The sequence below is a fragment of the Triticum dicoccoides genome, chromosome 2A (genome assembly GCF_002162155.2).
Source record: "Triticum dicoccoides isolate Atlit2015 ecotype Zavitan chromosome 2A, WEW_v2.0, whole genome shotgun sequence".
NCBI classification, from domain to species: domain Eukaryota; kingdom Viridiplantae; phylum Streptophyta; class Magnoliopsida; order Poales; family Poaceae; genus Triticum; species Triticum dicoccoides.
In genome coordinates this window covers 99,494,902-99,508,387 of record NC_041382.1, presented here as the reverse complement: position 1 = coordinate 99,508,387, position 13,486 = coordinate 99,494,902, and the positions used below count along the sequence as shown (strand labels likewise).

The window sequence follows — 13,486 nt, the reverse complement described above, 5'->3', positions numbered from 1 at the left end:
GATTGTAGTATCCAGACAATTTGAGCACATGCTCACTGCTTGAGCTATTCTCCTCCATCTTTTAGCTATAGAACTTGTCGGAGACTTCATATCTCTCAACTCGGGTATTTGCTTGAAATATTAACTTCAACTCCTGGAACATCTCATATGGTCCATGACGTTCAAAACATCTTTGAAGTCTCGATTCTAAGCCATTTAATCATTGTGCACTAAACTATCAATTAGTCATCATATTGAGCTAGCCAAACGTTCATAACATCTGCATCTGCTCCTGCAATAGGTTTGTCACCTAGCGGTGCATCAAGGACATAATTGTTCTGTGCAGCAATGAGGATAAACCTCAGATCACGGATCCAATCCGCGTCATTGCTACTAACACCTTTCAACTTAGTTTTCTCTAGGAACATATCAAAAATAAAACAGAGGAGATAAACGCGAGCTATTGATCTACAACATAGATATGCTAATACTACCAGGACTAAGTTCATGATAAATTTAAGTTCAATTAATCATATTACTTAAGAACTCCCACTTAGAAAGACATCCCTCTAATCTTCTAAGTGATCACGTAATCCAAATCAACTAAACCATAACTGATCATCACGTGAAATGGAGTAGCTTTCAATGGTGAACATCAATATGTTGATCATATCTACTATATGATTCACGCTCGACACCTTTCGGTCTTAGTGTTCCGAGGCCATATCTGCATATGCTAGGCTCGTCAAGTTTAACCTGAGTATTCTGCGTGTGCAAAACTGGTTTGCACCCGTTGTAGATGGACGTAGAGCTTATCACACCCGATCATCACGTGGTGTCTGGGCACGACGAACTTTGGCAACGGTGCATACTCAGGGAGAACACTTTTATCTTGAAATTTAGTGAGAGATCATCTTATAATGCTACCGTCAATCAAAGCAAGATAAGATGCATAAAAGATAAACATCACATGCAATCAATATAAGTGATATGATATGCCCATCATCATCTTGTGCTTGTGATCTCCATCTCCGAAGCACCGTCATGATCACCATCGTCACCGGCGCGACACCTTGATCACCATAGTAGCATCGTTGTCGTCTCGCCGAGCTTGTGCTTCCATGACTATCGCTACCGCTTAGTGATAAAGTAAAGCATTACAGCGCGATTGCATTGCATACAATAAAGCGACAACCATATGGCTCCTGCCAGTTGCCGATAACTCGGTTACAAAACATGATCATCTCATACAATAAAATTTAGCATCATGTCTTGACCATATCACATCACAACATGCCCTGCAAAAACAAGTTAGACGTCCTCTACTTTGTTGTTGCAAGTTTTACGTGGCTGCTACGGGCTTAAGCAAGAACCAATCTTACCTACGCATCAAAACCACAACGATAGTTTGTCAAGTTGGTGTTGTTTTAACCTTCGCAAGGACCGGGCGTAGCCACACTCGATACAACTAAAGTTGGAGAAACTGTCACCCGCAAGCCACCTATGTGGAAAGCACGTCGGGAGAACCAGTCTCGCGTAAGCGTACGCGTAATGTCGGTCCGGGCCGCTTCGTCCAACAATAACGCCGAACCAAAGTATGACATGCTGGTAAGCAGTATAACTTATATCGCCCACAACTCACTTGTGTTCTACTCGTGCATATAACATCAACACATAAAACCTAGGCTCAGATGCCACTGTTGGGGAACGTAGTAATTTCAAAAAATTTCCTACGCACACGCAAGATCATGGTGATGCATAGCAACGAGAGGGGAGAGTGTTGTCCACGTACCCTCGTAGACCGAAAGCGGAAGCGTTATGACAACGCGGTTGATGTAGTCGTACGTCTTCACGGTCCGACCGATCAAGCACCGAAACTACGACACCTCCGAGTTCTAGCACACGTTCAGCTCGATGATGATCCCCGAATTCCAATCCAGTAGAATGTCGGGGAAGAGTTCCGTCAGCACTACGGCGTGGTGACGATCTTGATGTTCTACCATCGCAGGGCTTCACCTAAGCACTACTACAATATTATCGAGGATTATGGTGGAGGGGGGCACCGCACACGGCTAAGAGATCAATAATCAATTTTTGTGTCTATGGGGTGCCCCCTGCCCCCGTATATAAAGGAGTAAGGGGGTGGCCGGCCTAGGAGGAGGGCGCGCCAAGGGGGAGTCCTACTCCCACCGGGAGTAGGACTCCTCCTTCCCTTGTTGGAGTAGGAGAGAAGGAAAGAGGGGGAGAGGAACAAGGAAAAGTGGGCTGCACCCCTTGTCCAATTTGGACCAGAGGGGGGGCGCGCGCCTCCTTCCTTTTGGCCTCTCTCCTCTATTCCCGTATGGCCCAATAAGGCCCATATACTCCCCGTCGAATTCCCGTAACTCTCTGGTACTCTGAAAAATACCCGAATCACTCGAAACCTTTCCGATGTCCGAATATAGTCGTCCAATATATCGATCTTTACGTCTCGACCATTTTGAGACTCCTCGTCATGTTCCCGATCTCATCCGGGACTCTGAACTCCTTCGGTACATCAAAACTCATAAACTCATAATATAACTGTCATCGAAACCTTAAGCGTGCGGACCCTATGGGTTCGAGAACAATGTAGACATGACCGAGACACGTCTCCGGTCAATAACCAATAGCGGAACCTGGATGCTCATATTGGCTCCCACATATTCTACGAAGATCTTTATCGGTCAGACCGCATAACAACATACGTTGTTCCCTTTGTCATCGATATGTTACTTGCCCGAGATTCGATCATCGGTATCTCAATACCTAGTTCAATCTCGTTACCGGCAAGTCTCTTTACTCGTTCTGTAATACATCATCCCGCAACTAACTCATTAGTTGCAATGCTTGCAAGGCTTAAGTGATGTGCATTACCGAGAGGGCCAGAGATACCTCTCCGACAATCGGAGTGACAAATTCTAATCTCAAAATACGCCAACCCAACAAGTACCTTCGAGGACACCTGTAGAGCACCTTTATAATGATCCAGTTACGTTGTGACGTTTGGTAGCACACAAAGTGTTCCTCCGGTAAACGGGAGTTGCATAATCTCATAGTCATAGGAACATGTATAAGTCATGAAGAAAGCAATAGCAACAAACTAAACGATCAAGTGCTATGCTAACAAAATGGGTCAAGTCAATCACATCATTCTCCTAATGATGTGATCCCGTTAATCAAATGACAACTCATGTCTATGGTTAGGAAACACAACCGTCTTTGATCAACGAGCTAGCCAAGTAGAGGCATACTAGTGACACTCTGTTTGTCTATGTATTCACACATGTATTATGTTTTCGGTTAATACAATTCTAGCATGAATAATAAACATTTACCATGATATAAGGAAATAAATAATAACTTTATTATTGTCTCTAGGGTATATTTCCTTCAGGGCGGACATGCTCCAGAGTAACGACGAGGCGGTCAAGGCGTGGTACTTGGCGGAGCGTGGCATCATCCTGAACCAGCTTCCATTGACGACGACGCCCACGCCGACACCCACGTCGCCGCCGCCGCCAAGCCCGACTAATGATGCCGCCGAGACTACCCGCAGCACAGAAGCCATGCCGACGCCGCCCAGCGCAGAGACCCTGCCAAGCCCGCGCACGCCGACTCCGCCGACGCCGGAGGCCGACCTCGCCGTCTGATGCGGACGTGTGTCCTTTCTGCTTTTTGTACGTCGAACTTGTGGCCGCTTGATCGCCGGATTTGTGGCGTCTATTTTGTGAGCGGGAATGAGACTATGTTTGAATTTGCCGCGGCTGGGGGGCGGCGTCTGGGAGCGTGGCTGGGAACTAGATCGCCCCCAAGAACCAATCTAGCGCCGATTCGCCCCCAGACCGCTCTTTTTTGGCACCTTGGGAGGCTAAACGGCTAGAGATGTTCTAAGACTCGAAGCTCCGGCCTTTAGTGAGTTCGTCTGATGATGTTTTTGTAGCTGTAATTTTTCCAAAGCAAAACGACTTAAGAGACAATGTATGGCACATGCATTGACTCTAAATGTCGTCGTAGAATTTAAGAACTAATACCTTACTCTTTCTCTGCACATGCCCGGAAAATAGGGATAAAGCTAGATGGTGACATTAATCAAGTTTTTATTTATATCTTATATTATTACTTTCATCGTAAAAAAATATAAGAACATTTAAATCATTACTAGTGATCTAAACGCTCTTACATTTTTTTACGGAGGAGTAGTACTCACTCCGCTTTTATTTAGTCGACATATTAGATTCTACTGAAGTCAAACTTTATAAAATTCGACTAAGTTTATAAACAATATAGTACAAACATTTACAATAACAAACTTGTAAAAAAATGTTTTCTTCTACAAACTTTTTGTTGCAACTAATTTTTCTACAAACTTGATTAAAATGTACAAAGTTTGACTCTAGACAAAGCTAGTCCGCGCAGTAAATAAAAATGAAGGGAATACCTTATATACATCCCACCCAAGGAGAAAAACATTTTATATCTATCAAGTTTATTCATGTGCCGACGTCGGAGGTGTGGTTCCTTCGCACGTGTGAAATGCATGTCCTATGCTGCTCGGCTAGAGTTTAGAAATTCGCACCGAGCTTTCTTCCACGAAGCTGGACCAGGTCCAGTCATCCTCTCCCGGACAACAACCGCTCCGGCGAGCTCCCCACCAAACGCCACTGCCTCCCTTCGCTATCTATAAGTACCACCCCGCGAGCTCCTTCCACTCCTCAGGACAACTCGGTCGATCTCGCAACCAGTGCCCCCACTGTTCCACTGATCCCACAGCTCCACCAACCAATCCAGCCGTAAACGATCCAGTACAGACAGACGCGGCGAGAAATGGGCTCGTTGCCGGAGCAGCAGCAGCAGCAGGTCGTCTTCCGGTCGACGCTGCCGGACATCGTCATCCCGGACCACCTCCCGCTCCACGACTACGTCTTCGAGCGCCTGGCGGAGCGCCGCGACCGCGCGTGCCTCATCGACGGCGCCACGGGCGAGACGCTCACGGTCGGCGACGTGCACCGCCTCTCCCGGCGCGTGGCGGCGGGGCTGTATTCCCTCGGCGTCCGCAATGGCAGCACTGTGATGCTGCTCCTCCCCAACTGCGTCGAGTTCGCGCTGGCCTTCCTCGCCGCGTCCCGCCTCGGCGCCGCCACCACCACGGCGAACCCGCTCCACACCCCGCCCGAGATCGCCAAGCAGGCCGCGGCGTCGCGCGCCACCCTCGTGGTCACCGAGCCGGCGTTCGTCGCCAAGGTGCGGGGCCTCGCGGGAGTGGTCATCGTCGCCACGGGCGACGGCGCCGAGGGCTGCGCCTCGTTCTCCGATCTCGCGGCCGCCGACGACTCGGCTCTGCACGAGGCGCCCATCGACGTGGCCAGCGACGTGGTGGCGCTGCCCTACTCGTCGGGCACCACGGGGCTCCCCAAGGGCGTCATGCTGTCGCACCGCGGGCTGGTCACCAGCGTGGCGCAGCTCGTCGACGGCGACAACCCCAACCTCCACCTCCGGGAGGACGACGTGGTGCTCTGCGTGCTCCCCATGTTCCACGTCTACTCGCTGCACTCCATCCTGCTCTGCGGGCTGCGCGCCGGCGCCGCCCTCGTCGTCATGAAGCGCTTCGACACGGTCAAGATGATGCAGCTGGTGGAGCGCCACGGCATCACCATCGCGCCGCTCGTGCCGCCCATCGTCGTCGAGATGGCCAAGGGCGACGCCATGGACCGCCACGACCTCTCCTCCGTGCGCATGGTCATCTCCGGTGCCGCGCCCATGGGCAAGGAGCTGCAGGACATCATCCACGCCAAGCTCCCCAATGCCGTGCTCGGACAGGTATACATACCTAACCTTTCCTTCCTCGTGCTTTGACCATGACTAGTCTAGACGACGACCATGCCAGTTAAACTTATCTGTTTGTCATTTCGTTTGAGCAGGGCTATGGGATGACGGAGGCAGGTCCGGTGCTGTCGATGTGCATGGCGTTCGCCAAGGAGCCGTCGCCGGTGAAGTCCGGCGCCTGCGGCACGGTGGTGAGGAACGCGGAGCTCAAGATCGTCGACCCGGAGACCGGGGTGTGCCTCGGGCGCAACCAGCCCGGGGAGATCTGCATCAGGGGGAGGCAGATCATGAAAGGGTACCTCGACAACCCGGAGGCGACGGCGGAGACCGTGGACAAGGAAGGGTGGCTGCACACCGGCGACGTCGGGTTCGTGGACGCCGACGACGAGATCTTCATCGTGGACCGGCTCAAGGAGCTCATCAAGTACAAGGGGTTCCAGGTGGCGCCCGCGGAGCTCGAGGCCATGCTCATCGCCCACCCCGGCATCGCCGACGCCGCCGTCGTCCCGTAAGCACCAACTTCTTACTCCGGCACGAACTTGAATTCATATTAATGCATGGGTCCTCATTGAGCTGTAAGAGTTATGGTTTCTTAACAACGGCCGGCTACCTTGATCAGGATGAAGGATGACGCCAGCGGCGAGGTCCCTGTGGCGTTCGTGGTGCCGTCGTCGGACAGCGCCGACATGACCGAGGACGAGATCAAGCAGTACGTGGCGAAGCAGGTGGTGTTCTACAAGAGGCTGCAGAAGGTCTTCTTCGTGAGCACCATCCCCAAGGCGCCGTCGGGCAAGATTCTGAGGAAGGACCTCCGAGCAAAGCTGGCCGTCGGATCGTGCTGATGATGCTTGATATATTTGTACACGAAATATATAATCGGTTCGGTTTTTGTTCTCGTCATCATGCTATTTTTTTAATGAAATCATGCTAATTTAAAGGGAGAAGTATATTTTTCGTCCCTTAACTCTTTCAAAAGTATAGAAATGGTCCCTCAACTAGAAAACCATCAAAATTTGGTCTCTTAACTATTCAAACCGGATAAGTTTAGTTCCTCATACCACTTTGACTGTTTTTTTCTGACGTGGAGTGGTTTTGACTAAAACTAGATACATCCTATAGGCTGGGCCGTGACATCAGCGTGTACAAATGTGCAGGGTCCCACATGTCAGCCTCAGGAAGAAAGAATAATAGCTTAAAATAAAATGTATGCCACATGTTTCGAACTTAATATCGGAAGTAGGCCAGATCAGTAGGTAACCACCATACCACGGATACTATGTAGTATTACACAGACAAGTATAAAATCTTTTGTAGTTTTGCATATATTAAGCATGTTCGCTGTACAATGATATTAACTCATTTAAAAGTGATTTATTTTTTTCAGTTTCAGTCCTCTGCACATATGTTTTTTTTCTGTACTCATGTGCACAATGAAGTAGCTATATTTTTTGCGTGTCTTTTATTTTTTTACACCACATACTGTTCAAATTTCGACCACTAACAGGCTGGTCCCACAGTTCCAAACAACAACCAGTCCACGTCAGCAAAAAATCAACCAAAGTGGTATGAGGGACTAAACTTATCCGGTTTTAAAAATTGAGGGACTACAGTTTGCTGGTTTTGGAGTTGAGGGACCATTTCTATATTTTCGAAGAAATTGAGAGACAAAAAATATACTTATCCCTAATTTAAAATACCACAAAGAGAGTGTGAGCAAGGATCGATCAGTCGCCAATGTGCATGGCATACTGTGTTTCTGGGGTTCTGGATATACTCCAGATAATGTATTCGCACTTTTGTGAAAAATATCAGTGAACTGGAAGAAACAGTATAATATTTTTTTGGAAGTACCATTGCAGCGTGGCAAGTTCGGTAAAAATATTTTGCATTGTTGAAGAAATCGCTAACTGGTAGCTGCTCGGTTGGCTGGCGAGTAGGGGATTAATAAGCTAATCGGCAAATTAATCAGCAATTTAATCAATTAATTGGACGATAAAGTTTATCTGCTACTCGGTGACCCTACAAGTAGGGATGAATCGGCAAGTTAACGGGTTAATCATCGGATGAATTCTTGAACAGGGATATTTTGTTCCAAGATGTTGTTCATCCGTATATGGTGGCATCGGGTTCAACGTTGCGGCAATTTGAAAAAATCCCTAGTTTCCCGCCAAAAAAATCCCTAGTTAAAATTGTACCATCTGCGGTATTTTCTTTTTTTTGCCGATTCAGACTTTTTGTCATTGGAAACAGAAGAAACATGCTAGTTCTATCTCTGAAGAACAGGGCGAACAGATCGCAGCTGGAAGAAAAATACATGTGGTCTATGTTAAGGATAACACAGTACATCTGAATAATGTAGCTGGTTGACCAGGGCTGTCTACATGGTTTTGCAGAAGATGGGAACCACAAAGGAAATATCAGAAATCTTAACATCATCACATCTTCAGCAGTTTCTGATGAATGAAAACCAAATCTTCTAGGCATCTAGCAACAGCTCATCATCAGCTCTTGTAGGCATTCAGGAACCTTTGAGCAGCATCCAGATCCAGTTCTTTGTAAACCTGGTCAAACAGAACAATCCCATAAGACCGCCAGGAAGAAAGATGGTAGAGACGTTATCACGAAGTAGGTTCCGGGAAAAGAGAAGTCAATACAAGTTTCTCGTGAGCTTCTTCGAATGTCTTGCAGAATAGTTCTGCCTTTGTTGCTCCAACCTGAGACAGCGAATAATAACATTATTTAGTAACCAATCAGAAAGTAAGCACTAGAGTAACCGAATCAGCCAATTACACCCCCTTGTCCGAATATTTATTCCATCCAGATCTGCGGGAAAACGATAACTGTATTTTATATATTCTAGATAGCTGCTGTAGGGCTATTACTCAATTGAAAAGGTAAACTAAAATATATCCAACAAAGGCCAAGCATGCTAACCAAGCTCACAAGCATTTTGCCAGATTATCATCTACCATCCCAGCCAGAGAGTGACATGTTTATGATATCTTTGTTTGCATCCGTAAGTATATACTTCATGTATACGAACAATCTGTTAATAAATATAAATGACACAAAATGCCACGTAATGCTTTTAAAATATTTCAACTTTCTGCTGAGTTGCTAGCTTCCTGATATAAAAGCAAAAGAAAGGTTACCTTTTTCTCAGCAGCCATCTTCAATTTCCGCAGGAATAGAGCTGTCGAACATGCCACAGAATTCATCATTAATATACTGGTGTGTTATGGCATGTTAGCAGAGATAACTGAGTCTATTTTCGGCTATTTCTTGTTGGTTGAGAAGCACACCCTCTGTTATTCCTTGTTTGGTTTGAGCCCAGGGTTGCCCCACCAAACATTTGGCAAGCCAAAATTTTGGTCAAGCACACTCTCTGCTATTCCTTGCCCTGGCTTCCCTAAATCTCGGTTAACCTCTATGACCACGTGCCGAAGTGTGCATAAGCTTGAAAACTAGGGAAAAACCAACTAATTTGATATGGTATAAAGGACTGCGTATTCGTAACATAGTTTGGCTGGCAGTTTAGGAAAATACAGGTTTGTGCATGCAACCTTAATTAAACATAGTTTTTCTAGAAGTAAATAAACTTAGTTTTGATTTTATCGGAAATGAAATTGAATCTTACATTCTTAAGAAGTTGATCCCCACTACAACCAATTTTCTCAACATGCAGCCCCTCCACATCATTATCTAGCCACGTCAGCAATTCTCGTCGTGTATACATGCATTTTGTACACAGACCTCCACGTCACCTGTTAAAACTGAGCCGTTTGGTTGTATTATCAATCAAATCCCCGCGTCCAATTCCTAAGACAGTTGCTCGATTCTAATTAGTTTGTTTCCCCTTCTGCCTCTTCGGTTTCCTTTTTAGTCTGTGGCAATTAGTAACCAATCGGCATTATGTCCTCGTGGCTCCAGCTCCACACAGGATCACAAACGACATCCCCATCTTCTAGGTGCAGAACTCCCATCCTCTTCTCCTATTAACTTTTGGGATTCAATCTGATGTTTACAACAGAAGCATGCGACCAGGTAGGCATCGGAGCATAGCTCATCTTTCTCTCTAATCCGGTTATGCTCGTCTCATGAAGTCAGAAACTCTGTACAGTTTTCGTTTGCAAAATTTGTTTATTATTAATTTTATTTTGGCGGGTGTTCTTTCCTTTTGCTTAGTGTTTTATGGAAATCTTATGTCAGTGTTGATTAACAGATTCTGCATTGCCAACGAAGTTTCATCTCAAGTGCAGCCTGTGAAGACAACTGAGAGGGATGCATGCAGCGAAACACAATGAACTACACATTTACTATCGTTTTTGCATGTGTGTGCGCGCGCACTAATTTACCTAAGGTGGTCTGCCATGCTTACACAGGCAATTTGTTTATACCTTCCAATTTCTGAATCTAGGTTTAACATCAGAGTTCATTCTGTTTTCTGACACAAAATCTTGATCCATGTTGTGAGACATTTGCAATATTTATTTTCAGGAATGATGCACAATATAGCTTAGCTTTACACCTCAGAACTGTTTATAAAATTCTTTAAATAGTTTGCAATTTATCTCATACATTCAGGATTTCTCGTGGTTGAATACACCGTTGCCATGCCTTGGAGTGCACCGTTTCACTTTGCTTTATGTATCAGCCAAATTTTTATAAAATTTATCAGAAAATCCCACAGCAACGTGCGGGGTGTTCTAGTTCTTAATGTTTGAAAGCCTTAATGAACATTATGTTGCTCGAGAACACAATTCATAACAAATCAGATGAGTTCACTATTAAGTGTAGAAGTTGATAGGACCGAGATGTTCCTCAGTTAGCTGGTTTCTGCAGGCAGCAGTCAGCCCACCCAGCTTTGAATCCCACATGTGCCATATGGGGCGAAAATGTGGTCAAAAGTGCAAACAGCCCTATGTGAGAAGTCTTGTTCTAAAAGATTTAAAGATAGAAGAAAATAAGAAATTGATATAAGATTAAGAGTTATTAACCCTAAGAAGGAACAAAATTCCATGACGTAGACTAGTGAGAGGAAGAATTGAGACTAAAGACGAAAGCCAACAGCAACAGGGCACAGGCTTAAGACCTAGGACCAATTAGAGATTAGGGATGTGTGGTCACGAACAAATTCCCAAGGGTTCGGGGATGCATGTTATAGATCTAAGGCTAATTAGGGATAGGGGTGTGGGGTAATGAATAACTGTCCATGTGATTCACATGAACAAAGTGAAAGGCCGCTACAATGATAATGGCAGATGATGTGGTTCCGGAATAGTTATGAGATGTAACTCTGGTAAAAATTTATCAGAGAAACATAAAAATGCTGATCCATATACCTTCTGCAGCATTCTTTTTGGTTCCTTTTATCTCCTGCAAGAAATAGCCCCGTCGGAATTATTTTCAAGTATAATCAGGCAGCACACAGCTGATCACATCAACCATACCTGAGCTCGTGTTTGCTGTGTGGTGCCTTCGCTTGATGATTCCACTTCATCCTTCTACATTTTGGCAAGAAAAGTTGGCATCAGTTCATAACCACAAGGTCTTGTAACAACATAACAAGCACTTACCATGTTTCCTTCGGTTACTTCTGCAATGAAGCATTGACCATGAATGTTTAGGATTACATGTCAAGTTACTTACTACTGCAATCCTTGTTACCGTTCGACCCACGTCTCTATTTATATACACTTTCTGTTTATATACGTGAGCGCATTTAACCGTCTCTTAACCACAGGGCTATAACTCGACTAACATCAAATATCCATGGCAAACACACTATTTGAAAGAGATGCGGCACCTTGACGATGCTGTACTAACATTCTTAACTAATATTAGCCAGATGCTAATATTAGCATGTTTACTTAAATGACACAGGACAGGAGACATAATCACATGGATCACATGCTTTGAGGGGCTAGAAGTAGGAGTAACTGATGGAATCTGGGAAATTCAGAAATACAGACAATAGACCAGACAAAGAGTTGCCATTTATGTCTTGCTAGGACACAAATACATACACACTTTTATCGCGCTCACAAACGCTCTCATTGTTAACAAGGCCTTTATATTCTTATTTCAATTGAAGACTTTTAACGGGATTTTTCCTTCTTTTATTTGCTTTATTACTACAGAAGAAATATCGATCTGATAATTACTTGTGGATCTGATGTTCGCCTTGTCGATGGAAGATTTACATCTCGTGAACTCCATGGGTTGCTACAAGACCAACACTTCCAAGATCAGCGTAGTGATACCATAGGCTTCGCGTGATCTAACGGGTCGCCAGAACCAACTCTAAGGTTACCCAAATCCAGAGCCATATTCCAAGCGCACAAACCTAGGATAAGTCCAATCAACAGCCACCCGCACCAAAATCCCCTACCCCGGCAAAATCGCGGTTTCTCTAGCCTCCGATTCAAGACCCGCAAGGGCGAGGGCCACCACTACCGCGCCGCAAACACACGAAAAATTCCCCATGCTCAGGAAACAGGAGAGAATTAGAGGAGCGGGGATGAGATGGATTACGCAGTAGTCGCGGGATCGGACGACGGGGAAGAGGTCGAGCATGCGCCGGAACTCCTGCTCGTCCATGGCGGCGAGCACGCTGCCGCCGCTCGCCGGCGTTGGGCCCCGCCTTCGCCTAGCCGCTCCGACGCCGGTGCGTTTCGGTCGGTCTCGAGCTCAGAGGAGACGACGAGTCCACCTGAGACGACTGCGCCGCGCTTGTGCTCTTAATCAAGGGCCCAAGACAGTTTCGGCCTTTTTTTTTTTGAGCCGCATGCAGGGTTTGTGCAGATTAGGGCCTCTCTCGGCCCAAAGCAAATAACAGAAAAAAAAATTGCGTGACAGCGTACAAGAGAAATGACAACTTTTCTTTTAACATGCGAACCAACATGTGGTTGTATGGTTAAAGGGACTGTGATATCCCCAGCCCATCAAGGTTCAATCCTGGTGCTCGAACCTCCAGACCTAAGTTCGGACTTCTCACACCATACTAAAGCCCGAACCGTTTTCTAGGGTTTAGTGGCAGGACAGGCGACGGCGGCGGCGATCGCGATCTCCCACGCGCGCGCACCCATCCTGGACGATCTCCATGCTATACCCAAGCCCTGATCGGCGCTTCCCCTGCGGCTGCTCTCAGGGTGATCAAGGGGGGGGGGGGTCCTGGTACCCCTACCCACCTTTGGAACACGAAGGGAGAGGTGGCATCTAGGGTTTTGTGGGGCGGCGACATGGCGTCAGAGGAATCGAGGAAGTCGAGGGAGAAGGTGGAGCATATGATGGAGAAGATGAAGCTGACAGACAAGGAAAACAAGAAGTTGGTCGTAGATGATCAGGAGGTGGAAGGAGAGGCACCTCCAGTGGCGCTGGTGGGCCGGGTACTGCACCGTAAGTTCATCCATGTAAACTCTATCGCATATGCCCTCCGACCGGCCTGGGGTAACCCGAGGGGATTGAGCTTTAACCCGGTAGGGGAGAACACCTTTGTTGCAAACCTGGAGAATCAACGGGATCGAGATCACATCTATGGAGGCGGGCCGTGGATGGTGGGGAAACACGCAGTAATCTTGGAACTATTTGATTTCAGGGCCCGGCCATCTGATTGGAAGTTTGAGAAGCTGCAGATTTGGGCGAGGGTAATCAATCTGCCCTT

The 13,486-nt window shown here is 46.6% G+C and overlaps 2 protein-coding genes across 2 annotated transcripts; one reads left to right on the top strand and one right to left on the bottom strand.

The window, feature by feature from the left end:
* The first annotated feature begins 4,736 nt into the window (after positions 1-4,736).
* LOC119353606 (probable 4-coumarate--CoA ligase 5) lies at positions 4,737-7,676 on the top strand. Its single transcript, XM_037620228.1, has 3 exons — positions 4,737-5,817; positions 5,919-6,331; positions 6,443-7,676. Exons 1-3 carry the CDS (start codon positions 4,825-4,827, stop codon positions 6,663-6,665), a joined length of 1,629 nt encoding a protein of 542 aa, XP_037476125.1. The 5' UTR covers positions 4,737-4,824; the 3' UTR covers positions 6,666-7,676.
* Positions 7,677-8,092: 416 nt separating this feature from the next.
* On the bottom strand, positions 8,093-12,557 carry LOC119353605. The gene is made up of 6 exons (XM_037620227.1): positions 12,358-12,557; positions 11,274-11,327; positions 11,166-11,199; positions 8,976-9,016; positions 8,478-8,537; positions 8,093-8,384 (listed from the first exon to the last, which is right to left on the bottom strand). The coding sequence occupies exons 1-6, from the start codon at positions 12,421-12,423 to the stop codon at positions 8,325-8,327; spliced, it is 315 nt and encodes a 104-aa protein (XP_037476124.1). The 5' UTR covers positions 12,424-12,557; the 3' UTR covers positions 8,093-8,324.
* Between the last annotated feature and the right edge of the window lie 929 nt (positions 12,558-13,486).

Excerpts from the sequence above, each read along its gene's own strand:
- LOC119353606 (XM_037620228.1), top strand. The coding sequence starts at position 4,825 with ATGGGCTCGTTGCCGGAGCAGCAGCAGCAGCAGGTCGTCTTCCGGTCG. Across the intron at positions 5,818-5,918 it reads CCAATGCCGTGCTCGGACAG|GGCTATGGGATGACGGAGGC; the intron begins GTATACATACCT and ends TCGTTTGAGCAG. Across the intron at positions 6,332-6,442 it reads GCCGACGCCGCCGTCGTCCC|GATGAAGGATGACGCCAGCG; the intron begins GTAAGCACCAAC and ends TACCTTGATCAG.
- LOC119353605 (XM_037620227.1), bottom strand. The coding sequence starts at position 12,423 with ATGGACGAGCAGGAGTTCCGGCGCATGCTCGACCTCTTCCCCGTCGTC. Across the intron at positions 9,017-11,165 it reads CAAAAAGAATGCTGCAGAAG|CTCTATTCCTGCGGAAATTG; the intron begins GTATATGGATCA and ends CATGTTCGACAG. Across the intron at positions 8,538-8,975 it reads AGATGGCTGCTGAGAAAAAG|GTTGGAGCAACAAAGGCAGA; the intron begins GTAACCTTTCTT and ends TCGCTGTCTCAG.